This window comes from Balaenoptera ricei, chromosome 4 (genome assembly GCF_028023285.1).
Source record: "Balaenoptera ricei isolate mBalRic1 chromosome 4, mBalRic1.hap2, whole genome shotgun sequence".
NCBI classification, from domain to species: Eukaryota; Metazoa; Chordata; class Mammalia; order Artiodactyla; family Balaenopteridae; genus Balaenoptera; species Balaenoptera ricei.
Genome location: NC_082642.1, coordinates 149,199,704 through 149,226,863, shown reverse-complemented (window position 1 = coordinate 149,226,863; position 27,160 = coordinate 149,199,704). Strand labels below are relative to the sequence as shown.

Here is a 27,160-nt window from a genome sequence, read left to right as displayed (position 1 = left end):
AATGCCTTCTGTCCTACCTGTCATTCCTGGGGTTCCTGAGGGAACAGCTAGTATTTCCTGATCACCTTACAACTGAGCCAGGCTCCAGCACTTTGTACCGTGTGACTTGGCCCCAATACTGTCAGCCTTCAGCTTCCTCATCTACATATGCCTGCTTGCAGGGCTGATGATGAGGGAGACCTCATTCGTAGCCGACACCATCATTTTAATGCTCTAAGTCCCCTAGGACAAGAAAGAGAAAAAAATTCTTTTCTTATTCTACTCCACAGCTATAAGCCTCCTGTCCACCAGGGGGGGCCTTCTAAAAGAAACCATCACCAGTTCTCCCACCAGGAATCTGTTTCCTTAACTTCTTTTTCTTTTACTTCTTCACCTGCCCCTCCCCCTATTATGGTAGGACCTATTTTTTTGCAATAATTTGAAAGGTAGCTCTACTTGATCCTTGCCCACAGGCTGCTGGGGAATCTGGTCGACTGTTTTTTACCACTAGAAACTCTGTAGTTTTAATCTAAGTCAGGGGTCAGCAAGCTTTTCCTGCAAGGGTAAATGTTTTAGGCGTTATAAACCATAGTTTATTTACAAAATCAAGAGGCAGGCCAAATCCGGTCTACTGCCTGTAGGCTACTGGGCAGCCCATGAGCTAAGAATGGCTTTTACATTTAAAAATAATTGATTAAAAAAAGAGAAATATGTGACATACGAAAGTTAATTTCAGATTGCAGTTTCCACAAATAAAGTTTTATTGAAACACAGCCATGTTCATTCATTACCTATTAGCTGTGGCTGCTTTTGAGCTCCAGTGTCAGAGGTGAGTAGTTGTGGCAGACCTATCTGACCTACGATGCCTAAAATATTTATTATCTTTCCCTTAAAAAAAAAAAAACAAACTTTGCCAATCCCTTCTCTAAACAAATTATGTTAGTGATTAAAGTCTACCACCAGTGAACATGGAGTGACTGAACTCACGCTTGCCATTGTGAATATTAGTATAATTCTTTTACGGATAGATAGGGATCTTCTGTTTACCCATCTGTAAAACGATAATGACAGCACCATCTCACAAAGTTGTCGTGAGCATTAAATGACTTAATACATGAAAAGCAGCTAGAACAGTGCCTGGCATTATAAGTGCTCAATAAATGTGAACTCTAGTTCTGTTAGAATATAGACATGAATTTAAATAAATACAGAAAACCAAGACTTCTTCCCTCCATATTTATTTTGAAATGTGCTGTAAACAGTTTGAAATGTCCCTTTAAGAGCTTTCTGGCTTCCCCAGTATTGGACGACATGACAAATTCTCCTTCATAGAAGGTACGAGTGAAACAGAACTGGAGGGGCATTTTCAACCCTTCCCTCTTCAGAAAGTGTGATCACATCAAGATGCATCTGGTTTTCAGTAGAACTGGCCCATGTTTCTTGGGAGTGAAGTGTCCAAACCACTGTTCATCCATATTTCCTGGATGATTTGCTCCCTGCGCTCAATCCTTTCTGCCAGCTCTGCAGCCTCTATGGAACTGCAGACAGGATATGTAGTCCTACGAAACTCCGACAGTTCCCCTGGAAAATCGGAGTCAGAGGAGTCCTCCTCCCCCTCCTCATCCTGGCTGTCCTCCTCGGCTTTGTCGCTTCCTGGCACCAGGTGCTCCCTCGCCAGCTGCAGCTCCTGGAAGTCCTTGGTGCAGGACACTCTGATGACCAAGGCACACAGTGTGAGTGCCAGACCAATGCAAACACTGGACACGAACAGCAGGGCAGCTCTTTCAGGGTGGGCTGTAAGGGAAAGAGAACACGTCAGGACATGGAAGGGCTGTCAGTCTTCACCAGGCCAAAGTCCCATAGAAGCAGATATATGCAGTCCTGGACAGCATCTCTGAGACCATCCACACCTAACTGATCATATACCCCCACTAATAAAAAAGAAAAAAAGGTTTGGAGCATATATAGTCAATATATGTATGTTTATAAGAGGACACATAGCAAAGGACCTGAGAAGCTGGGCCCTCCTGAGACCAAATGCAGATCTGTCATTCACTAGTAGTGTGACTTTTGGCAAATTACATCACCTCTCTGTGCCTCAGTTCCTTCGCCTGTAAAATGGAGCCAAAAGCCCCTTTCTGTCAGAGTTAATTCCTGTGAAGCTCTCAGAACACTCAATGACATGTAACAAATGTTCAATAAACTGTTAGCTATTATTAATAGTAGTAAATTTTGAAAAATTAATTTACATATAAAATATATATATGAATGTAAGTACTAATATAGTAAATGTTACAAAGCTTAATTTCTTTTAGATTAAAAAATAAATATAAATAAAAGTTCTGGTAGTAAAAGTTCAACCTCCAAATGACTGTACAATAGAAATAGAAATAATGCTAATTTGTACTATGTACCCTGGTCTAAATCTTTACATATGTTTAATCCTTACATTAACCCTGAGTGGAAAGGACTATTACTTTTCAGCTGTGTACCCCTTGAGGTGTGAGCACTCCCATTTTGGGAAGTAATGATCCAGCTAACTTCCTCATAATATAGGTCGGGAGTTGACAGATTTTTCTGACTCTTCTGTCAAAAGGTCAGATAGTACATATTTTAAGTCTTTGTGGGCCATACAGTCTGTGTTGCAACTACTCAGCTGTGCTGTTGTAACATGAAAGCTGATACAGGTGTGGCTGTGTTCTAATAAAACTTTATTTACAAAATCAGCCCGTGGGCCGTACTTTGTGGATCACTGATACAGAGACTCAAGCTGAGGTGTAGCGGAGCCACTGTCTGAGCTCAGCTGGCCTCTTTAGGTGGAGCCAGGACAGAAATCCAGCTCCTAAGCTGCGAGCAGCTTGTGAGATGTGCACTGGCATTTGCTCCTACGTCTCGATGGAACCAGCCTCCTCCAAGGCACGTGGCCTCCTCGTTCACTAGACTTGAATATAATGATGACTGTTGTCTTCACTGCCTCGGTCCTTCCCCAGAGGTGCAGACTGGAGGTTCAGAACTTGACAGTTGTTAAGTTTCATGTACAGTCAAGGGATCCAGCCGCTGTGATCTGACGGGAGAGATCTAAGTGGGACACGTTATCTTCTTGAAACATGCAACTTCCCCATTCGGCTTCCTTCACTCGCAGCTCAAGTCACTGGACTCAAATGTCCTTTGTTGCCGTCGCCCCTACGAGCACCATCTCATCACTCTCTCTAAGACACAGAAGTCTGAATGCAGAACTGATTTTGGCCAGGGGAGGGGCAGTGAGCTGTGTCTGTAGTGCTATTAATAACGATATATTTTTCCTAAGGGTCAAGGTATTTTGAAGATTTGGTCAGATAGAGACACACATCCTTTGTGTCGTGTTCATTTCTGCGAGTGGTGGTAGAACAGGGAATGGGAGACTGGCATTTGGGACACAGTCATTAAACGGTAAAGCACAAAATGATGCTAATACCCGAGGCCCTGATCTGATGGGGCAAATCGTTTCTCCTTCTCCCCCTGCACATCAAAGCCTCTGCTGGGAGTGGACTCATCACTCCCAGCTTCACTCTCACCTCCCTTTCCTTTGAATCCTCCTTTCCTCTCCCCGCTGCCTCCGCCCCCCACCCCCTTCCCAAGCCTCCTGGCCACGGTCCTCTCCAGCCCTTCCTGTCCTCATGGACTCGGATACGGGCTTTCTGTGCAGCACAACTCATCTCCTCCTCCTCCCGGGAAAGCGTAAGCCTTGAGCCCACTGACAGCCACGCCTGTAGCCATCACCTCCTGCAGTGCCTGTAGGGAGCGCTGCCGATGGGCGAATGGAGTCCCATCCACTTGTAACCGTTTCCAGCCATCCCCGTTCAGGACAGGGCCAGCTCCAGGCAGAAAGATTCCACGCTGGTCAAGCTTCTGGGAGACAATGATCACCCACAGCCCCCTTCTCTCCTCGCCCACGAGACCATCACTCCCAGCGGTGGTCTCATGGGTGAATCAGGTACTCAGGCCAGGATCGAGGAGGATTCAAGGTCTGGCTCTGCCCCAGACAGGTGGGTAACTATGGGCTAGTTACTGCCCCCCGCTCCTTTCCCATCTCTACTTCTTTTTAAAGACTCCAGGTGGACAGAATTAAACTCACCATAATCCTCAGGATATGACACATTCTCTTTATCCATCAATATGTGGCCTTCCTTTATGTTTATTTATTTAATGAATTACTTGAAATTCTGTAATCAGCACCCGCGCTGTGAATAAGCCCCCCACGTGGGAGTTAGAGCCTTGACAATAACCCTGTCTAACCTGTGGGTTCCCCTCCCCCCCAGCCTCCTCCCATCAAGGTAGCTACCACCTGAATTCCATGCTCATTACTCCTCCACTGGTCTTTTTACATAGCTTATCACATCTCTATGTATTCCTAAAAACTTTATGAAAAAGGTGTAACGTTACAGTGTTGGGAGTTTGGTGTTTGTTTTTAACTTAACAGTATACTGCTGCATGTTATTCCGCTATCTTGACTACACTGTGGTTTATTCACTCACTCTCCTGCTGATGGGCATCTGGGGGGCTGCCAGGTTTCTGTATGTGGGCTTTGTAGCTGTGACCATTCCTGTAAATGTCCCTGGTGAATACCTGCAAGTGTCTGTCTCGGGTACTGACCTAGGAGGGCAATTGGATGAGTTGTAAGGCATGTGAATTGGGGAAATACTGCCAACGCGGTTTCCAAAGTGGCTGCAATGCACGAGGAATCCTGCAAATCCTCATCTTCTCCAGCACTGAGTATGGACAGGCTTCTAACATTCTTCCAGTCATATGAGTATAAAATTGTATCTCACTACGGCTTGACTTGTATTTCCCTGATCCCCAATTACGTATACATCTCTTCAGATACTTACCTAGTCCCTCTTCGCAAAATGCTGTCTCATGTCATGTGCCCACTTTTAAATGGGGTTGTGTGTGCTTTTCTTCTTACACATAAAATATATCTCTATCTATCTATAGTTTCTATATATTCTTGATATTGATCATTAGACAGTATATACATTGTGAATATCTCTGGGTAAGTGGCTTGTATTTTCCTTTCATTAAGGTGTCTTTTGATCTAGTGAATTTATCTGAAAAACAGGAATGATAACACTTCTCTTCTCCATCCTCCCCAACCCCAGCTGGTCTCCCCTCTCCTCTCTTGCCCCTCTCATCCATCTTCCCCACTGTGGCCACTGTAATCTTTTTAAAAATGCACATCAGATCACATCATTGCCCTACTTAAAACCTATAAACGGTCCCCCTCCTCCCGTAAGGTAAAAATCAAACCCAGACCACTGCCTACGAAGCTTGCTAGGACCTGGTCCATGGAACTACCCTCCCCAAGTTCAACTCCAAAGACTCATCCCTCTGCTTTCTGCTTTCCCACCCACGGGCCTCTCTCCATCCCTCACAGGGGCCAGACGGCTTCGCACCTTGGTGCTTTTGCACGTGCTGTTCCTTCTGCCTGGAATGTTCTTTCTCCCTTCTTCATCCAGCCCTCCGTGACCCCACCCCCAGTCTGGACCAGGTCTCCCCTGTCATTAGGTCTCATAGCCTCTGGAATGTCACTAAGTTGCTGAGTGTGTTTTGTCCTCCCCGCCCCCCCCCCCTCCCCCCACCATAGAATGCAAGCTCCGTGAGGACTGGGACTGAACTGCCTTGTTCTTCACCAAATCCCCAGTGCCTGGCCCAAAGCAGGGGTGACACAGCTATCTGCTGAGTGCTTGCAGGGAGGGGTCGTGGGTCTACGGCACTAGGCTTGGTGCCCTGTGGGTCAGGGGCTCCATAATGCTAGTTGCCTTTCTTCCTCTCTCCCTCTGCTCTCGGGGAGGGAGGGTCTGGATTCTATTGCCAGGAGCACTTCTCACTCATCAGACCCTAGGTGCCTCTTGGCTCAGGTGTACCTCCTGCCAAGTGATCACTCTTCAGGCCATGTTTACACCAAGTCTGCTAAGATCCAATAATCAAAGATGGAGAATATGGCAACTCTTGGAAAGCCCGTTGGAAACAAGGCTTCCTAGTCACCTGAACCAACTAGTCTGATGTCACAGAATCACCAGATCTTAGTTAGATGGAGCCCTGGTGGTGAGCTGGCTCAACTCCTCCTGTCACAGCCATTTAATCCGTCCACAGCCGCTGCTTGGCTGGGACCCCAAGCTCGGGCCAGGGTTCTCTCCAAAGCCCCAGGCTTTAAACTAAGGGGATACCACCTGTTTTCTAAAATCAATTGGACCACTTTAGGCTATTATACTGAATGTGTTCTGTTAAAATAAAGGCATTAGTCTCCTTGTCAAACAGAATCTTCACACTGTGCTATTGTTGGTCTTATTCTCATTTTAGTCTTAGTTCATCACAGGCTCAAGTGAATGGCTTTAATTTCATCAGCGGTAGCAAGCCCTCGGGAATCTCACCATGGTGGCCCGTGGCCTTTAAGGCCCCTTGACCCTTAGATCCCTGGTCTGGAGCCAACACAAGCTCCAGTTCAAACTTATTTGTGTCCAAATAAGACACCGAGAGGCTGGGGCGAGGGTTCCACCCCTTGGGGCCCTGCTACCGTCAGGTGAAAGCACAAAGAGTATTGGGCCTGGTCTGACAGCACTTAGGGACGTGATAATAACTTTCTGTCATGGAACCAAAGATTAGAGGCCGTGGGAACACTTCAGAATCCACACCTATGTGACAAGGTGGCGCTGATTTCCCATCGTCCTCCCTGACAGGGGATCGTGTAACTTCAACTTTGGAATGTGTTATGATACTTCTATTTCAATGGGGGTTTGCCTGATAGCCTGGAGTTTCTTTCATATGAAACAATGATGCCCTCCCAACTCAGGAGAAGCACTGCTTTCTCACCCACGGCCCCAGTTACCCCATGCACCCCGCAAGTCCACAGTGAGCGCTTCCAGAGGCCGAAGACACACACAGGCCCAAGCCCAAGGCAGGGGCTGAAATATTGGGCCACTAGGGCACTCAATAAAACACTAACTAGGTGGAATGGAGGACATCAAGTTCTGAACCAGGCTGTCTAAATAAGTCTCCTTCAGAACAATCTGCAGAGGTACGACGGCTGAGCCAGCTAACTGCCTTCTGCAAACCTCCAACACACACACACACACACACACACACACACACACACACACACACAGGCACCTCTTTCCATTTCCCTAATATCAAAAATTCTCTATGAGTTTCTTCAGACCCATGATCTAAATTCTAGAATGAATTCAAGGAGTAGGTCTATATTATTGAGAGGAGGGTAAATTCTAACACTCCTAAGAAAATGTCTCACAGATCATTTAAATGGCCCAAAGCAAAATCGTTCATCAGGGACCCTTGGATATCCTTGTGTCCGTTCCACCAGCCTCTGTGTCTCAACATCCCAGGACAGGCCCCTTGATTCTGGGTTCTGCTCTGCTGGTCCTCCATGTGAACTTGGCTGCACTAATGCAGCAAAGCTACCTACAGCCTGACCTGGGGAAACGTCCTTCTGGATTTGCTCAATCTACTGTCTATTTAGCTGATTTTGCCAGAATCTTCCCAGCTCACTCTTGGCGGCTCCTGTTGGAGTCCCTCCTGTAGGAGGGTCTCCTCCCTTTGGTGGGTGCCCAGGGACCCCAGTCCAGCCTTCAGGTCATATCCCTGCAACAAGGATAAGGATGCCACTGAGAGTTGGCTGGGGCACCGCTTTCTAACGACGATGAGGGTGACGCTCTCAATGTGTGACGCTCGTGTTGAAACAGCTCAGCCTGACGTCCTGCCCTTCACTGCAGTGTGCTGGCCTGCCCCGTGAGGAGGACGAGGTGGGCTGGGGACCTCTAGAGTGACCACCCAGAGAGTGACATGCCCAGGAAATGCACCAGCAAGTGCAGATGTCCCTGTTTCCCTAAGACTTCGTGAACCTCTGTGATTTGACAAATGAACTTCTATAGCAACTTCATTTCACTAACACATGACACCACACATTCAGAGCCTCTTTCTCTTTGACATGAAATTTCGGCTTGGTTGCGGCTTGCTGAGTTGAACGTGCTTAAACATCCCTCTATAAAACCAAATAACAACCCACCAAGTCCTTATATGCTTTAAAAATTGAATACCTACAAACAGCGAATACAGGGTGATGATTAGGTACAGGATAGCTCATGACACCAGAGGAGGACTCTTCATATGGTCATTTATTAACTACTTACTGTGCATCTACTCTGTGCCAGCTCTGTCCCAGGCAGTAGGATATGACAATGACTAAGGTGACAAACATCTGTACTTGAAATAGTTAATGTCTAGTGGAGAGATGGGTGTTTAACAAATAAATCTCTCCAACAACTTCTGGGAGTGGTGAGTGTGTAAAAGGTTAGACAGGGATGGAGGCAATCTAATTTAGATCACTCGAGGTCATGAGTCATGTCCATCCTTCAAAATTCTGAAAGGCATACGTCTCTCTTGGAGAAGCTGGAGGGCAGGTTTTATATCTGCTGAGTCTGAATCCTGCCCTGTCGCCAGCCACTTGGTGTCCTCAGGCACCTGGCTCAACTCCTCTGAGCCTCGGCTTCCCTGTGTGCAGAATAGGGGATGAGAGTCCCTCTCTCAGGGTCACTACTATGGACTGTATTGTGTCCCGCCCAGATTCATGTGTTGAATCAATGTGACTATATTTGGAGACAGAACCTATAAGGAGGTAATTACAGTTCAATGGGGTCATACGGGTGGGGCCCTGATCCAAAAGGATTAGTGTCCTTATAAGGAGAGACACCAAGGGGAACCTAAAATATGACATAAATGAACATATCTATGAAACAGCAACAGACTCATAGGCATAGAGAACAGACTTTTAGTTGCCAAGGGTGAGGGAGGGTGGGGGAGGGATGGACTGGGAGTTTGGGATTAGCAGATGCAAACTATTATATATAGAATGGATAAACAACAAGGTCCTACTGTATAGCACAGGGAACTATATTCAGTAGCCTGTGATAAACCATAATGGAAAAGAATATGAAAAAGAATGTATATATATGTAGAACTAAATCACTTTGCTGTACAGCAGAAATTAACACAACATTGTAAATCAACTATACTTCAATTAAAAAAAAAAGAGAGAGACACCTAGAGCTCTCTCTCTCTTTCCCTCCCTGCTGTGTGAAGACATAGGGGGAAGGCAGTTGTTTACAAGCCGTGAAGAGAGCCCTCACCAGAAACCAAGCCTGCCAGCCCCTTGATCATGGCCTTCCAGCCTGGAAGAAAATACAGTTCTGTTGTTTAAGCCACCGGGCCCATGGTATCTTGTTATGGTTGCCTGAGCTGACCAAGACAGTTGTTGAGAGGAACTGACAGGGTCCAGAATGGCCGCATCACATAAGCAGCCTCCTAGTTCCTCCTCTGTGTGAAGGATTTTCATGATGTCTTTCCTCCAAGGGGCTCTCCGGGGACTTTGAAAATATGTGATATTTTCAACAATAAAAATCCTTACATCTCTTAACTTTGACAATTGTCCGGAACAGCAAGAAACAGAAATGGGAGGGTGGTTAGAAAAGAGAAGATCCTCAACAACCACACAACCACCACACAGGGAGGATATTGGTAAGAAGGTCCCAAGACTGTTCTATCTCCTGTGTTGAGATGTTTCCTTAAGCCTTTATTTTCTTCTGAGGAAGGCTTACTCCAAACAGCCCCAGCTCTGGCAGGTCTTGAGTAAGTAATGCCGTAATGCATTGTATTACCATGTATTTTACAAAAGTCTTCAGAGGTTTTGGCTCTCTGAACAGAGTCAGGCAGGCATTGTCGAAAGTTGCAGAGTTGACATTCCAAAATACGGTCTCTCCAGAGGTGAGCAGCGAGGCTGGTGAGGAAAGGTAGCATGCACCATGAGCAATTTGGGCTCTGCTAATTAAGGAGGGCTGAGTCTGATTGATCCTTAAGGGGAAGATTATCAAGGGAAACCTTGGAACCGTGAGAAGTAATGCTGGTCACTCAGAAAGGGGCTCTCCTTTCACAGAGCATGACCTGTTTTGTTCACTAAGTCATCTTTCAGCCCAATTTTCTTCCAGCCAAGGGTGGAATTCAATAATCCTATGCCCTTCCCAAATTTTAGAGCTGGAAAATGCATTCCTCAGCTTCCTACTTTGCAAAGCAGAAAATTCCCATGGAGCCCAACTGCTACATAGTGTGACTTTAGCCTTTGCTACTTCCCTATGTGGTTCTCTTGTTGGTTGCCAGTGGCAACCATACCTAAATTCGGGCCTCTGTTTCTGGATTGTAGAAGATTGCAGTTGCTGTGTCAAACTTAAAGTCCTTTTTCTTTAGCCATCCAAGTGTTGTAATTAAACAGAGCATTTGTGAGTAAGAATACAGTAAATCCATTATTAATTCACTGACCTACCTCGAAGGTAAGCAAATGCTGCCAGGGAGTGGCTGACAATAATTCCATCTTTCCTCAGAACTCTTGGTTTCCTCGGGTCAAAGTTTATACCTGTTTCGTAAAAAATGCAAGACCGATTAATCACAACTGTTCACAGTATGCGTTTTTTCCTAATCCAGGACTGCCATCATAAATAAAAAGTCATAGAGATCCAATAAGTGGGCCTCTGACAAAATTGGGGAAGACTAAGCCAGGAAGAGCATTTAGTAAGCAGTCTCTGAAAATATTAAGTGATAAAAGGGATTCAGAAATTCTAAAATGTGTTGGTTCCAACTTCATTCATCTACTCTACTGCAGAAGGGAACACATTTATTTTCCCATTTTAAAGGCAATGGCATACATCATGCCTCTGGGAGATTTAATAATGTCCCACTTAACCACAGAGCTGCTGTCTGCTCTGTTGACCACAGATAAGAAGGCCTGGAATTATGGAGGTAGGTTGTGTTGGGCTACTTTTTTGGAAATGAAGCAAAATACAGGGCAGATCTGGCTTCGGACGCCTGGTTAAGTTGCTGTGATGGAGCTTAGGGAGCCCCTGATGGGGTAGCCTAAGGGCCCTGGGGACCCCTGGGAATGTCAGACATGGCTCTCAGGCCTCCACTCCAGGGGGACCAGGATATTCATGGGATCTGGGTGGGAGCCCTGTTAGAAAGAGCAGAGGGGCTGGGAGAGGCTGGGAGAAGCAGAGCCTGGCGGAGAGCTGGAGGGCTGGAACTAGAAGAACATAGGATACTAACAATAGTTATCTCTAAGCTTTGAGACTAAGGGTGAGTTCTATTTCTTGGTGCTTTCCTGTGTGCTCCATAACAAGCACACTTTAGTTTTTTTCTTAGGGGGAAAAACTTCATAAATGTAATTAAAGTAACACAAGACAAATTCTCAACCTGCAAAGTGCAATATCTTATATAGATTGTCTTGGGGGGCCTCTGTAATTTCTATCAAGAGCCCCAAGGGTCTGAACTCCATTCTAGATTTGATAAGAAAACCAAAACGTTCATCCCCTTATTTACAAAAGTCCGGTGAAAACCTCAAGAAGAAGGGCACATGTGGATGGAGGCCCGCAGGTCCAGCCTGGGTGTGGCCCACCCAGGTTCCCTATGGCAGAGGTCCCCACCCCCTGGGCCACAGACTGGTATCAGTCTGTGGCCTGTTAGGAACTGGACCGCACAGCAGGAGGTGAGCGGAGGTGAGCAAGTGAAGCTTCATCTGTATTTACAGCCGCTCCCCATCACTTGCATTACCGCCTGAGCTCCGCCTCCTGTCAGCATTATGGTGAGTTGTATAATTATTGTATTATATATTACAATGTAATAATAATAGAAATAAAGTGCGCAATAAATGCAATGCGCTTGAATCATCCCGAAACCATCCTCCCCCAAGCCCCGGTCTGTGGAAAAATTGTCTTCCACGAAATCGGTCCCAGGTGCCAAAAAAAGGTTGGGGACCACTGCCCTATGTGATCCTCTTTCCAACGAGCTTACTGGATAATCCAGGAACCCCAGATTTATTTCTGAGCAGATCTTTTTTCAAGGTGATTTTTCTTTTAGGAAATAAGAGAGGGAATGGAAGGGGGATTTATCCTACTTATAATTTAAAACACAAAATGTTGGTCACCATTTGCAACCATCTGCCACAGCACTGCCATTCTCAGAGCTGGCAGCTCACACACCTTCCATCCTAACCAGTATGCACCCACCTGCTGTCACATGGGTCTGTTCACCTTTACTTAAAGAGAAATGCTGGTAGTAAGCCATAAACCTTACCATAGTCACCGTCTTTCTGTTTCACAGAAGGTTTTAGATTAGCAACGGCTGGATCGATCGCTGTGAGTATATTCTTGGGAACTAAAAACCAAAAAGAAATATTTTAAATACTTTGTACACATAATACAACTTTAAAATGCAATGTAGATAAGACAAAAAAAGATCAATTTTCAAATCAGTACATAAATCACTCTGCTTGTCCAATACACTCACATACATACACCAACGGTACCCATGTGATCATCAAATGTCCCAGAAAGGTTAAACTTTAGGCCTATCTTGCAGTATTAAAAAAAAAAAACATGGAGAACAAATAAACAAGATATGGCATATCTATCCAATAGAATGATATTTAGCAATAACAAGGAATGAAGTACAATCATCTTTCGGTATCCTTGGGGGATTGGTTCCAGGACCCACCTTGGATACCAAAATCCAGACACTCAAGTCCCTTATATACATGGCATATGATTTGCATGTAACCTACGCACATCCTCCCGTGTACTTTAAATCATCTCTAGATTCCTTACAATACCTAATACACTGTAAATGCTATGTAAATAGTTGTAAATACAATGTAAATGCTATGTAAATAATCGTCAGTGTGCAGGAAATTCAAGTTGTGCTTTTTGGAACATTCTGGAATTTTTTTCCCGAGTATTTTCAGTCTGTGGTTGGTTGAATCCACAGATGTGCAACCCACAGATACAGAGGACCGACTGCACTGACACCTGCTACGACACGGATGAACCTCAAAAACATTATGCTCAGTGAAAGAAGCCAGACACAGAAGACCACATATGGTATGATTCCATTCATAGGAAATCTCCAGAAAAAGGTAAATTTATAGAGACAGAAAGTAAATTCGTGGCTGCTGAGGACAGGGGTGGGGATGGGGACTGACCGCAAATGGGCGTGAGAGAACTTTGGGGATCTTGGAAATGTTTTAAAATCGGAGTGTGGTGAAGGCTGCACATCTCTGTCAATCTACCAGAAATCACTGGATTGTTTTTACTTAAAACGGGTGAATTTTAAGGTATGTAAATCACACCTCAATAACGCTGTTCACTCTGAACATCAACTTCCCTGAGATACAGTGAAACAAAATGAATGGAACCAACTCCAAACCCATCACTGACCTCTCCCAGCTGCGATTCCACTTTTTGTTCACCCTCTCTAACTCACTGCTTCCTTAATAAGCCTGCAGAGAATTAGAAGTCTCTGTGCTAGAATGCAGCTCTCAGTATTATAAGAAAGGATGACAGAAAGATGAAGACAGAGGGCAGTGAAATAGACTCCTTTGGAAGATGGTTAAAGATTCTTCCAAACGGACCCTGAGAATAAACCATCCGGATCTCAAGACCCTCCAGGCAAAGCGGACGAGATGGTAGCAGGAGCCGAGCAGGGGGGCAAAGCAAGAATTCTGAAGGCCCAGCGCACTGCAGCCAGCTGGGAGAAGGGAGAGGAAACCAAATGTTTTTGCTGCGGAAAACTATTTTTGTTTGTTCTTCGGCTCAGCTGGTATCTGGGAGAAGTGGCAACAGGAAATAGAAGTGAAGCCAATACAAACCGGGCAAGTTGAACTGCACTGATTTTTTGGAAAAGAGCTGGTAAGCCATCTTCAGCAGCAAGAAAACCTCATTTCCTTTCTCAAAGTGCTTAACAGAAGTCTTTTGGGGATGTCCCAGGATCAACAACCAGAGGACGTTCCTAAATTGTGAATTTTCCACGTGCAGGAGGCCCTGGTGCCTTTGTGACCATCAGCAGCGAGGGTTACTTTCCAGGGCGGCACAGTGATGGTGACAGAGGTGGTGGAAGCTGTCCACTCCTCCCCCCAGGAATGCCCCGTGGCCGACCAAGGGGCAGGCACAATGCTGCTCCTGGGACGCCGGCGGTGCCCCAGACAGCTGGGCTGTGCTGCCCCAGGTGCTTTCTGATAAGCAACCTCTCCATCACTTCTGCGCCCTGATTCCCCGGCAGGAGTAAGTCCTCTCTGCAGGAGTGGTGCTTCTTTCCCACGTCTGCCTCTTGGCTTGTAGTCAAGATACAGCCGGAGGAGGGCTGGTCTCCCTACAAATGCCAGGGGCTTTCCAGCGCGAGAAGGAGGAATTGCTTGGAGAGGAATGAGCTTTGCAGGATAAAACATTAAATCGCCTGTGTATGCCGTAGGCTCACGTCAGGGAACTTGCTGATTTACTATGTGAAAATGGCTCTCGTACTGGGAGAATCTTTTAGGATCTTTAAGGTAACAACAGGTGTCAACACACCTGTCAGATTCTCGTATCTCCTGTTTCAAACTGATTCCGAACGAGGACAGGGAGTGGGTGTCATTTACTACCACCCCTAAACCCGTCCCTCTCTGCTTGAGGTCCATTTGTGAAAATGCCAGCAAACCCCTTTTCACGGAGCTCCCACCACGTGCTGGACCCCGTGCTCAGCGTTTAAACAGTGCCTCTCGTGCAGTCCTCTTAGTGACCCATGAAGATGCGTGTCATTCCCATTCCTGCAGATGGGAAAACTGAGGCTCAGAGATGAACCAATCACCTAGCAAAGGGCGAAGCTTCAACCCCTGGTCTCACTCACATATGCCCTTACTCTTTTCTGTGATGTTGGGACGTTCGGCCTTTGGGAATCGGATAAAGGATTGTTTTAAAGGATTATAAAGATGGCAAAACAATTCCCACTCAGATAGTCCCTCTCAAGCCTGTTAGGTGAAACCAGAGATGATGATTCTAATGGGCTCCAAAGGTTCGCTAAATTTAGGCATGCCCCCTTCCTGAAAATTTTTTTCCTGAATAAATCCGTGTCAAGCCTGGATCCGGGTAGACTTTAAGAAAGAAGCCTCCACAGGTTGAAATTCGAGCCGCAAATAATTTTTCACATCAGAGACAAAAAAGATCTCTGCTTTACTGTTCCTCCCTCTCAATAGGTACCCAGATTGCATGAGCACCTCCGAATCCTGTCACTCCCCCCATCCCGCCTGTCCCAAACCTGCAGCACCTATTCCTCCTGTCCCCAGTTCTGGCACCTTCTATTCTTCCTGTTCCCCAATCCTAGCACCTACAGAGGGGGGTACCCCAAATTCTGGTACCACCATCCCTCTTGTCCCCAGATCCTGGCATCCATTCCTTTTACACACAACCCTGGTACTGAAACAGAGCAGGACCTTATGGTCTTTGTCCCCTGTGTCCTCTGCCTGTCCTTTGTCTGTGGAAAAACTTCAGGCAAAGAATAAGTTTAATCAGAGAAGTGAGAAAATGCAGAAAGAAAGGAAAACAGTCAAAGGAGACCAAATAATAATAGTTTAGTCATTAAGCATAGTCAAGGACTTTTAGTTCCTTCTCAAGGGCTATAGATGATATTCTGAGCCATATCCTGTGAGCTGTCTTATGGATACTGAAACCCCCGCCAGGCGGGAGAAGTTAACTACGTGATGACCAGACTGTAGCCATGACGTAAGGTGTCATAATTCCGAGAATTGGCCTCAAGGAAATGGGAACAAACCGACCCTGGAAGTGAAGATTAATTGTACTTAAAACAATCAAGATGACGCTGGTCAGACCATCGATGACCAAGTTCAAGATGACCGTCAGAGCTGCCTGTGCTGTTTCTGCATGGAGCTCTCTCCTTCAGCCTATTAAAGCTCTTGCCCCCTGATTGTCATTTGTGGGGGGAGTCGGCCTTTGGACCGGCATCCCCTCCCTCCCGCCCCGCGTAGGTTGCCGGCATCCAAAAGAAAGCACGCTTCCCTTTCCACCAACCTGGCCTCTTGACTGGCTTTTAAGCAGCAAGCAGCCGGACCCCACTTTCGGTTACAGTACCACCATCGCTCCTGCCCCCAAATCCTGGCACCCATCTCCTGGGAGGAGCTGCAGGCCCCCGGCTGAGGCCCACGTGTTTCCTGTCCCTCTCAGGAACTGTCAGGGCGGGGATGCTGGCTGTGCCTCTGTCTTGGTGACCCTCAAGGACCAGTGGCTGTGGACCCAGCGAGAAGCCCTCCCCGTGGGGATGAGGGGAGAGCGGGCCGTTCTCCAGGTCTGCCTCCTCCTAATAGGAGGAAAGTCTGCAATCTATCCTGTCCAAGGAATGCGGCTAATAATAAAACCTGGATAAAAATTGAGAGCGAGGACCTCGTCTAGCCATGCATTAAAGAAGAGAGCTCCAGCCATGCATCTCCCAGCCCAGTCAAAGACGAGTGCTCCGCTCTCCGAGGGGTTTGACATCAGCCAGATGCACCGCCTACAGTTCAAAAAGCAAAAGGCCCACAGCCTGAATCATTCCCCTGAGGGTACACCAAGATGCGGAAGTTCTCCACCCAGCCTACGAGCAATGAGGGAGGGAAAGGCAGGATTAAAGGAAGCTATAAAATAGGGAGGAGTGTTCCTATCAAAATGCAAATGACTTATGTCCCCAGAGAACACCCTCCAAGGCTCCCTGCTGCCCTGAGGTACAAGCCAATCCTTAGTCGCCCATCCCCCAAGGTCCCTCTGTCCTGCTCCTGTGCTCACTTCCCAGCCTTTGCCTGCCCTTCACCTTGCTGACTCCTTACACACCTGGTCTCACTTGCCTCAGACGCCACTCCCCTGGGAAGCCCTCCTGGTCCCCCAAGTCACCAGGGCCTGGAATAACCACATAGCTCGTGAGGGCAGGGACCACATTGCTCACAGCACTGATGCACCCTCCCCCCAACCCAAGGGGTTGGGTATTTCCTGGGTGGGCACAGCAAGATTGCTGGGCAGAACAGCAAAGCCCGGTTGGACACTGCAGTTAGAAGCCAGGTGGTGGAACAGACGTCCATGGAGGTGGATCTTCCATGAACCTCTTAGGTAAGAGCATCTTGATTTGAGTAGGGGGCTGGCTGGGCCCCTCTCTAGCAGCCATGTTTATAATCACATCACATGGTCTCTGGCCAAGGCAGATCAAAGGAGGGGGCTACTGGACCCCAGCCCAGCCAATTAAATAGCTCTCTGTTAGAAATTTGGAATTAAGTTGCCAGATTGCCAGTCTTCATACTGTTCGAACATAAAAATCTAACAGAAGAATCACTCGGGCTGTGGGGATGGCTGTATGGCATTCAGCCCAGGGTCAGAGGGCTGTCTGCAGAGGGGAGGGGGGGAGAGAGAGGGAGGGAGGGAGGGGGAGAGAGAGAGAGGGAGAGGGAGGGGGAGAGAGAGAGAGAGAGAGAGAGAGGGAGAGAGAGAGGAAGAGAGGGAGGGAGAGAGAGAGAGAGAGAGAGGGAGAGAGAGAGGAAGAGAGGGAGGGAGAGAGAGAGAGAGAGAGGGAGAGAGAGAGGAAGAGAGGGAGGGAGAGAGAGAGAGAGAGAGGGAGAGAGAGAGGAAGAGAGGGAGGGAGAGAGAGAGAGAGAGAGAGGGAGGGAGGGAGAGACAGAGACAGAGACAGAGAGGGAGAGGGAGAGAGAGAGGAAGAGAGGGAGGGAGAGAGAGAGGGAGAGAGAGAAGGAGAGAGAGGGAGAGAGAGAGAGCTGTGAGGGATGGCTGCCATCGCCATGAAGTCTCCAGCTTCAGCCCACCCTGAGGCCTTGCTTTCCTGCCCTGGCTTCTGGAGATGGCCTTCTAGCCACAGGGTACCTCCCCAACCTCAACCCCCTTTCAGCTTAAACCAGCTCAACTTGGTTTCTTCATTCATATCCAGAGAGTCCCAAGTAAGACAGATTCGCTTAGAAATTAATTTCTGACATCCTCTGTTTTTGTATCAACTCCCACATCAGTAGAACTCATTTTTTTAAAATGTAAAACCTTTCATGCCCATTTGGTAATCTAAAAAATATGCAGACATTGCAAATCATGTTTTAATGATTCAGGTTTCACAGTGAAGGGCCATCTGTCAGGGGGAGAAATAATTTTAAAATGTCAGCCACTTAGAAGGTGGTTAGCAGTTGCCTTAAAAGGCGTCTGCTTGGACGGTCGGGGCTGGGCTGGGAACATTAAGTTGCCTCTGACTGAGAGTCACCACCGCCCTTTGCGATAACTCCTGGGGAACCACGCTGACGACAGGGGGCCACTGTCCACGGTCCCACACCCGAAACCAAGACGCAAAGCCCCCTCTCCGACCTCGGCTTCCCATCCTCAAGCGGACTCACTTGGATGCCTCCCTGTGCCATCCTTCGACTTCATCCAGACCCTTCCCTGTTGCCCAGCGAGGCTGGAGGAGCCCTCTCTCCCGTGCCGGCCCTCAAGCAGCTGGTCCTGAGGGAGGGACCCACCACCGGGCAGACCAGGGTCCCCCAGAACGCTGACCGCTAACCCCCCGGGCTCTCAACGCACCCAACACCGTCACCACCGCCCTTTCTGAAGTCAGCCTGCCCTCTGGTCCCCACGGCCCTTACTTCAGACCTTCTCCCATCTCCTCAAACCCCTCTCCCTTCCCCCCAGTCCTCACAGCGGACCACCTCAGCTCACACTTATTCTGAGAAGGTTGAGAAGACAGGGGCCATGCGGTTGGAACCCCAAGCCCTCCCTCCATCCATTCCCAGAGCCTCTGCCCCACCCCGCTGTGACAAGGGACAAATCTTTCCCGCCCTTGTCACCTTCTCTGGACCCCAATCTTTCCCAAATAGGTCAGGTCTCTCCAGCACCTCGAATGTCTTCCTACTTTCCCAAACCTCTCAAATCCACCCAGTTTTGACCACGTCCTCTGGCGCCATTCGGGTCCGAGTCATTGCCTGCTGCCTTCTAACTGGTCTCTGCTTCCATCCCGCTCTAGCCCACCCTCCACCCTACAGCCAGAGTGGTCCTCTAAGGGTCTAATCATCACCAAATGACTCCCTTACGTAAAACCCTCCAGTGGCACCTCCTCCCAGGACCCTGTGGGATCTGGTCCTGGCCCCTCCCGTGCCACCTCATCTACCTTCCTCCTCACCCACCGCCCTCCTCTCTCCCACTCAGCATCTGCCAGCTCACACCTGCCCACCCCTCAGGGGACAGGGGCAAATTCACCCCAGAGGAAAGTTCTCTTTGGAAGACTTCTCCGTTCCCCCACCTCCCACCAGCTAAAAGGGCCCCTCCACTGTTATCCTTCCACATGACATCCTGTCCTTGTCAGAAGCATCATTTATCACAGTGGGTAACGACACATTTCTCTGGTTATTTGTTTAATGCCCATCTCTCTCCCCCAGCTGGTAATTCCATGAGGACACGGACAACGTCTCCTTTTCTTTTTTAACTAAAACACGCCCACAATGTGCTGAACGAGTGAATGAGGGAGAGGAAGCTTGGACTGGAACACGTGACCCCCCAGGCTCTGAAAGCCCACCTTCTCTTAGCGAAGAGGAGCCCCAGCCTGGGAACTGCTCTGGCCTCGCCTGTGAATGCACACCAGAAAATCCACCTTATTTGCAGGTTAATGTCCTGCCTTTCCTTCAACGCTCAGCTGGAGAGGCCTGAACTTACTAGAACTTCAGAGTGATCCGTCTGGTATCTTGGGGAAACTCAGCCAGAATGGGCTCCATGCTCCCCAGAGCTGCTTTCCATGGGAGCCAGAATATAGACTGGAGAGCAAGTCAAACCAGGCTTCCTGGGATGTGAGTGTGGGTGCTATTATTTTGGGAATACAATCATGTAGTCACTTGACTGTGCCTATTACAGCTTTAATACTGCAGAGGACAACGGTTTGAGCTCAGGATAGAAAAGGCTGGGGATGTAACAAAATATTATTGGGCCATAAAAAGGAATGAAGTACTGACACATACTCCAAATAGATGAACCCTGAAAACATATACTAGGTCAAGAAGCCAGTCACAAAGAACCACATATTGTCCGATTCCATTTATATGAAATGTCCAGAAGAGGCAAATCAGTAAAGACAGAAAGTGGTGGTTGCTTAGGGTGGGACTGCAGGGTGAGGGGTGGGTCGGGAGGTGACTGCTAAAGGGTCCAGGGTTTCTTTGGGGGAGTGACGAGAAGGTTGTTAAATTAATTATGGTGGGAGTCGCACAATTCTGTGACTCTACTAAGATCACTGATTTGTATGATTAATGGGTGAATTGCATAGTTTGTGATTTATCGCTCAATAAAGCTGTTACCCAAAAAAAAAAAAAGAAAGGCTAGGGGTATCTGGCAGGGTGAAAGGGGTTTCCATGAGCAAAAGTACTGGGTTCTTCAGTTATGATGTTCTTTGCTTTTCCTTTGCTTCTATACTTATTTCAAAAAAAAAAAAAAAAAAACCTCTAAAAACCAGTTCACATGTCAGGATTACAAACCAGAAATCCACGGCACCCTGTGAGGGTAATTAACACCTGATTTTTAAAGGCAGCTTTATAAAATTGGAATCGAATGAATGAGCAATTTCATTTTATTATTTGAAGACACTAGGAAAACAAAGTGATGCTGTCATGTAACATATTTAATGGCTGTGGGGTAAGCATTTGATCTGTTGGCTTAACCCCGGGGGTACGTCGATAAAACGGCTGTCAGCAGTATGGAGAATTAGTCATTTTACAGCCTAAAGGCTGGGATGGAAGATTAACTAGGAGTCAAGCAATACTGAGTGAACTTGTGTGACGTACCCATAAATTTCAGAGCCTCCTAAGAACCCAGATTAAAATCATTCTTCTCAGTGACATCCATTTTATCCCATTTGCTTGTTCTTTTCCTGCCCACCCCGCTTGCTGCCAATCTGATTGCTAAAAGCACTTTTAAAACAAATGTGGACCAGAGACAATTCGATCGCTTATCTGAGGCGAGTGTCATAAACAAGGATAAAGGATAGGAGAAAAGGCTCGCGCATATCTGGGATGACAACACAGTTTCAGGGTAGAGTGAATGCAATGGTTTGTTGCTGGAAAACTCCTTCTGTTCACATGCTCACCACCTCCGCAAGAGGCAGGGTCTCCAAGCAGCTTGTGGAGGGTGGGTTCTTACCACATGCGTAGGCGACGGTGAGGTATTTCTTCACTCCTGGAAGACAGGGGCTCCCGAAATGGTGATTGTTGACGAGGATTTTGCATCTCTGCTTCCCATAACACCTCCTGGATAATACTTGCAAAGCCGAGTAAGACAAGCAATCTGAGAGGCAAAGAACATCAAGAACTTCATGTTCGTTGGATTCCATGTATGACCACCATGTAGCTTCTGTTATTTTCTGTAAATAAGTGTACTGAGCTGGATTTCACATCTCATGCAGATTGTTTCTCTGATTCTTTTCTGTCTCATCAAAGCACCCCGCATGGGCTAAGTATCAATACTACACAGGCAGGCCTGGAAGGGCTTACTTTAATCAGACTGCTCTAATGCTCTGCTGTCACTGGCCGGAAATCCTCACGTATTTTTGAACAAGGGGCCCTGTATTTGCATCTTGCACTGGGCACTGCCCCTGTCCCCCCGGCCAGGTAACGGGCCCTGCATACAGAAGAGGCAAAACATGTAGAACGTTGAATAAAGATTCGTATTTCTTTTATGAGCGTTACCTCTCTGAAATATTTTAGTTATTGGGTTAATTTTGAGAATCCTTCTCCCCTGTTTGAACATAAGCTCCATGAGGACAGGGACTCTTTCTATTTTGTTCCTTATCTAATTCCCACAGCCTGGTCCACTGTGGAAATCCAATAATAACGAATGAATGAATGAACAAAAGGACAGAGGGATGAATAAACATAAGGACATGGTTTTCAGCACCCTGGCACGATGCCATCACAATTAGTAAATATTAATTGAACACGTACGGAGGACAAGGCACTGGTCTAGGTACCGTCTGAAAAACAAGTCAGAAGAAGCCTGCCTTGCATTCGCAGGATGTCGGATGGGGCTGGAGAGACAAAACCCACATTAACCTGACGGCTAATAAAGTGAAACACGGAGTGAGCGTCAGCAGTGATTGGTCCAGACAAGAGGTGATGGGGTCGGAGGCAGGAGAGATTGCTGGGGACCGGAGTGGTCAAGACAGGCTTTATGGAGGAGAGGGGCTTGGTCACGGGAGAAGGAGCATGAATTGGACAGAGGCAGGCAAAGAGAGAAAGGTAGAAACACCAAGGCAAGTGGGCCAGAAGCACTTAGTGGGAGTCTAGGGGCTGAGCGTGAGCTGGAATAGCGGGCGTGGGCAAGGCAGATGCAGTAGATGAGCCGGAAAAGCAAAATGGAGCAGGACCAAGCTACCTCTGAACGCTGAGCTAAAGACTTTCAACTTTATTCTGCAAGCCACAGGGAGCCTAAAAAATGCCCTGATGCTACTTCCTTGGGGGACAGTGTATGAGATGCCCTGGGAGAGAAAAGGAACCAAAGGCAGGGAGACGAGTTTGGAAGCAATTTTAATAACACACGTTGGCAGGAGTTAAGGGCTTGAAGAGAAGGGAATGGACAAGAGAATTCTAGAGACCTTGCAAAGTGCAGCTCACTATAACAGCTGACATTCTGCCAGGCTCTGCTCTCAGCACTCGTATGTGAACTGATACAATGTTTCAACAACCCCATGAGATAGGTTGTTTATTATAATATCTTATGTTTTAGAGAGACTATATATAGGATATGATATATTAATATGTATCATAAGTTGCTTATATAATCTATAATAGGTTAGTTAATATCTAATAGGTTGTTTATATTACATATATGTTTATAGATATATATATATAGAGAGAGAGAGTGTGGGTGTGTATATATATAAAATATCAATTTTGTGAATGGAGACACAGATGTGTGAGAGGTTACGGAACCTCATACAGCTAAAGAATGAGGACAGCAGGGTCTGGACGTGAACGCCGGGGAAAGGCCCCCAAGTCTGCAGGTTTAACCTTTTAACCTCTGAGCTCTACTCTTCAGGCCTCCAGTGGAGGGGGGGGTGAGGGCCCCACTGAGGATGAGTCAGAACTTCAGCCTGGGGACAGAGGAGATGGCGGTGCCATTGCCATGGACAGGGGAGACCAGTAGGAGTAGGCAGTTTGGAGGACGAGATGGTAAATCCATTAAAATAAAACAAAACAAAATAAAAAACTATTCTGCATTTCAGAGGGGAAGGACCATTCAAGAAAGTTTTCAGACCCTGAAATGCCCGTGGGATGTGCATGCCTGCAGAGCCCAAGGGCTGATGTTATGAAGCTGGTCTCAGGGACAGCACAGGGGCCCAGCGGCAGGAACCCCAGTCACAGGACTTTTCTGTTTTGGGCTACACCACGTAGCTTGCGGGATCTTAGTTCCCCGACCAGGGACTGAACCCGGGCCATGGCAGTGAAAGCGTGGAGTCCTAACCACTGGAGCGCCAGGGAAGTCCCCTCACAGGACTTTTCTTGTGCTGTCTGTTCATGTCTTACAGAGGACAAACTCCTCTGCCCTGTAAAAACAAAACCCCTGCAGTCCAATCCCAGAACCTCTCTCCAGCCTTATCGCTTTCCTTCACAGTCGGGATTCTGGAAAGGTCCTCCATGCCCCCCACCTCCGCTGTGTCTCCCTCCACCCATGTCCCAGCCATTCCTCAATGTGTCTCTGCCCTCCACATACCCTGACAAGGGTCCCTTCCCTCAGATCACGGGGACCTACTACTGTCCTAGCAGAGAGATGTGGCGGGTCCTAATCCTTGCCCATCTCCGTAACTCTGGGTGCCTGAACACTCTTGCTGGACGGTTCCCCCCTGACCTTGGCTGCCTGGTGCCCTTCACCCCCATCTGTCTGACTGTTCCATCCCAGAGCCCCCTGCAGGCCTGCTCGCCCCACAGGAGGCCCCTCCTCAGCCTGGGCTCTCTTCTTGCACCTGCACACGCCATCTGGGCCCACGTCCACCTGGACCATCGGAAAACTGAGGACCCGCCCGCCTCCAGCTCCCGTAATGGACTGCCTTCACTGTTCCCTCAGGAACCTCTCGCTCCTCACGTGACATTCATCATGTCCCCCGCCCCCACCAACACCCAAGCGACCCAGCACGAGCTTGCTTTTCCCCCACATCCTGCTCTCAGTCACGCTGCGACATCCTCCAGGCAGACCAGCCAGAAGCCCCGGCTCCCTCCTCCGGGTCTGACGCTCGGTCCTAGAATCATCCCTCCTCAGTTCCCAGCCACAGCTTCAGCTTCGACCCTGTCACTTCTGCAGGAAATCTTTTAACTGCTCTCCCTCCCTCGTTGTCTTCCACTTCCCATGCTTCTCTTCTTTGCCCTCAGAATGTTCTTCCCAATCCTATCACTCGCCTGCTTAAGATCTGGTCCCCACCCGCCCGACCAAGAGATCAAGTCCAACTCCTTAGAACCCAGTGTGACTCACCTCCTCTCCCCTCGTTTAGCTTCCTTGGCTGCCATTCTCCCGCCGCAGCCTGGGTCCCCAGCCCGCAGAGCACCCTGCCTCTCCAGAAGGCCAGACTGTGACCCTCCTTGTCTCTGCACCTTTGCATATGCTCTCTTGCCTGCTCGCAATACCCCTGTCCCCTGTGTCTGCTCAGCGGTCACTTCGCCATGGCTCCCACCCCTCAGGCTGCAGTTAGCAGTTTCCTTCTCTCTGCTTCTACTTCTCCTTGTATAGCTCTCATCACACAGCTCTACTTATTTGCTCCTTAGTCTGTCTCCAGACTAGATGGGCACCTCCTGCTCCCGGCACCTTCCACGGAGCCTGATGCTCAAAGAATTACAGAACAAAAGAACAAAGGTAAGGTTACAACCTCCATCCCTTCTGAAACTCCCCCTGGGCTCTGGAGACCTGCTTCAGATGTCCTCACCACCAGGTGCTCAGAGGAAGAAAGTCTTGAAATAGATTACTCAGGAAGAGAAGGGAAGGGGTCAGTCAGCAGTGGGGTACAGGGGTGCACAAAGGCCAGTGGAAACGGGGTGCAAGAAGGACTCAGAGGGAACCAGAAGCAAGAGAAACCATATATTGGGTTGGCCAAAAAGTCCGTTCAGTTAGTGACTATGTTGTTCAATAAAGTTCTTGGTGAAAATGAAAAATGTATCTCTTATTGCTACTTAAAACCGAATGAAATTTTTGGAAGCAAATGAAATTTCTGGCCAACCCAATACATACATATATTCACACATATGTACATATATATATACACATACATATATGTTTATATGGCCCATATATATATGCTTCGTATATTTTTATATGTGTAGATATGCAAAGATGAGGTGTGAGCTTTCCCACCTTTCGCTAGCTGCTCGTCCCTGGGGTGCCTCCTCAGAATCCGGGGTTCTCTGGAACACAGTTCGAGTGTCAGTGCTCTCAGAAGAGGAACTAGCATTTACTTATTTGAGAGCTGTTTGGGTCAGATGCTCTGCTAGCCCATTTGACTCACGTGTTTAGCCCTTGTCTACAGGTGTCGGCCTTTCAGGTTATCTGGGCCGTGAATTTGTCTCTTACTAGAGGCGCTCGCTTCTCTTTTTCTGACCCTTTTCTCTCGGAGACTCATCGGTCTATGGTTTTGGCCCCGAACTGTCTTCCGTGAAGGCATCTTAGGTCCTCATTTCCCCTCCATCAGGCCTGCTGGGCATCGCCCTGACTCTTCGCCACCCACCGCGTGTGCCTCTATCCACAACCGGCCGGAGGTACCACCGGGACACGCACCTAGAGAAAGGTGGGAAAGCTCACATCTCAGGGAAGCTCCACCTCCATCTCTTATGTTAACTAGAGATCCGTGAAAGAGTCCAGTTGAAAGGAAGGATCTGTTTGGAAATTCCCTGGAGGTCCAGTGGTTAGGACTCAGCACTTTCACTGTTGAGGGCGCGGGTTCAATCCCTGATTGGGGAACTAAGATCCCATAAGCATCACGGTATGGCTAAACCAAAAAAAAGGAAGAAAAAAAAAGAAAGGAAAGATCTGTGGTAAACACCACGAAGCTGGAAAGACAATGATCTTGAGGAAAGGACAATTAATGAAATAAATACACACACACACACACACACACACATACATATACATGCACACACATATATAAAATATATAAATTATATTTGTTTATGTAATATGTGTGTATTATATATTCACACATATAAAAATATATGGACCCTATAAACATATATGTATATATGTATGTGTGTATGTGTGAATATATATGTGATATATCTAAATGTATGTAATATGTATATCTCAACAAATGGTGAGGAACATTATTATAAAAGCACTTGATCTGAATATATTCATGAAGGTTCTGATTTATTTTGCTAAGTCCAATTCCATGATGCCCGATCACTGGTGTGTCGGGCACACAGCAGGCACCCAACAACGATATATTTAATGAATGAATTAGTGGACTGGCATGGATACGAGGGAATACAAACATCCCATCTATCTGGCTTTAGAATGTGTTTGGTACGTGTGTGTGTGGGGGGCAGGGCGGGGTGTGATCCGTGAGTTCAAATCTGTGCTGAGAAAAGCTGCCTGGAGGGGCTTCAGGAAGCTGTCATCCTCCTGTTGGTCCCTGGGTCAGTTCTTCTCTGCAGCTCGCTCTGCCCTGGAATAGATCCATCTTTTTTCTGACTGCTTCTGAACACTCCAGTCTAAAGGAGGCATCTTGCTGGACCTAATTTGGTGCGTTCTTATGAATGAAAGAAAAGTAAACAGCAAGTCAAGCAGCCAATGAAGACGGAATGAAATGTTTTAAGCGCCTGAGCATCAAGTACGTCTTCGTGAAGAGTAAAGAATAGTAACGTGAGCAGTGGGTATCATCAGGGTTCTGGCAGGCCACGCAGCGCTCAAATCGGACAATGTAAAGCAAGCTTGATACAGAGACTTTACAAAGGTGTGATGTGAATGGGATGTGAACACCTCGAAGGATGGTGCAGCACCCCGGGGCAAGGAAGAGCAGTGAGATGCTACCACCCCAAGCCTAAGGGGCAAGGGCGATGGCGTCCAGAGCACAGAGGGGGATGCCCCATGGAGAGGGCTGCTGAATGGAGCTGGGGTCTGCGGTGGGCAGTCGTGTTGCTTACGGTGTGTTGTGTTGTGTTAGGTCAGCTGCTTTTGTGCCTGGATCTCTCGCTGGATGAGAGCTCCTGGAGGGCACGGGAGTTTCTCTGCTGTTTGCCCAGCACCTGGCATCTGCTTAACTCACTGAGACTCTGTGTCCCTCCTGCGTAGCACGAGGA

The 27,160-nt window shown here is 47.6% G+C and overlaps 1 protein-coding gene across 7 annotated transcripts in view; it reads right to left on the bottom strand.

Annotated features, from left to right (window-relative positions):
- Window positions 1–1,201: 1,201 nt before the first annotated feature.
- EVA1C (eva-1 homolog C) overlaps window positions 1,202–27,160 on the bottom strand; it is an 83,640-nt gene continuing 57,681 nt past the window's right edge. For 3 of the 7 annotated variants that reach the window (XM_059922266.1, XM_059922268.1, XM_059922270.1), the window contains exons 5-9: window positions 21,027–21,170; window positions 12,148–12,228; window positions 10,346–10,435; window positions 9,687–9,805; window positions 1,425–1,773 (exon numbers count right to left, since the gene is read on the bottom strand). In XM_059922266.1, the coding sequence (XP_059778249.1) occupies window positions 1,510–1,773; window positions 9,687–9,805; window positions 10,346–10,435; window positions 12,148–12,228; window positions 21,027–21,170 (698 nt within the window). In that variant the 3' untranslated portion in view covers window positions 1,425–1,509. Of the gene's footprint in view, window positions 1,774–9,686; window positions 9,806–10,345; window positions 10,436–12,147; window positions 12,229–21,026; window positions 21,171–27,160 lie in introns of all 7 variants that reach the window. The other 4 variants (XM_059922269.1, XM_059922271.1, XM_059922272.1 and 1 more) reach the window with 3 other exon arrangements.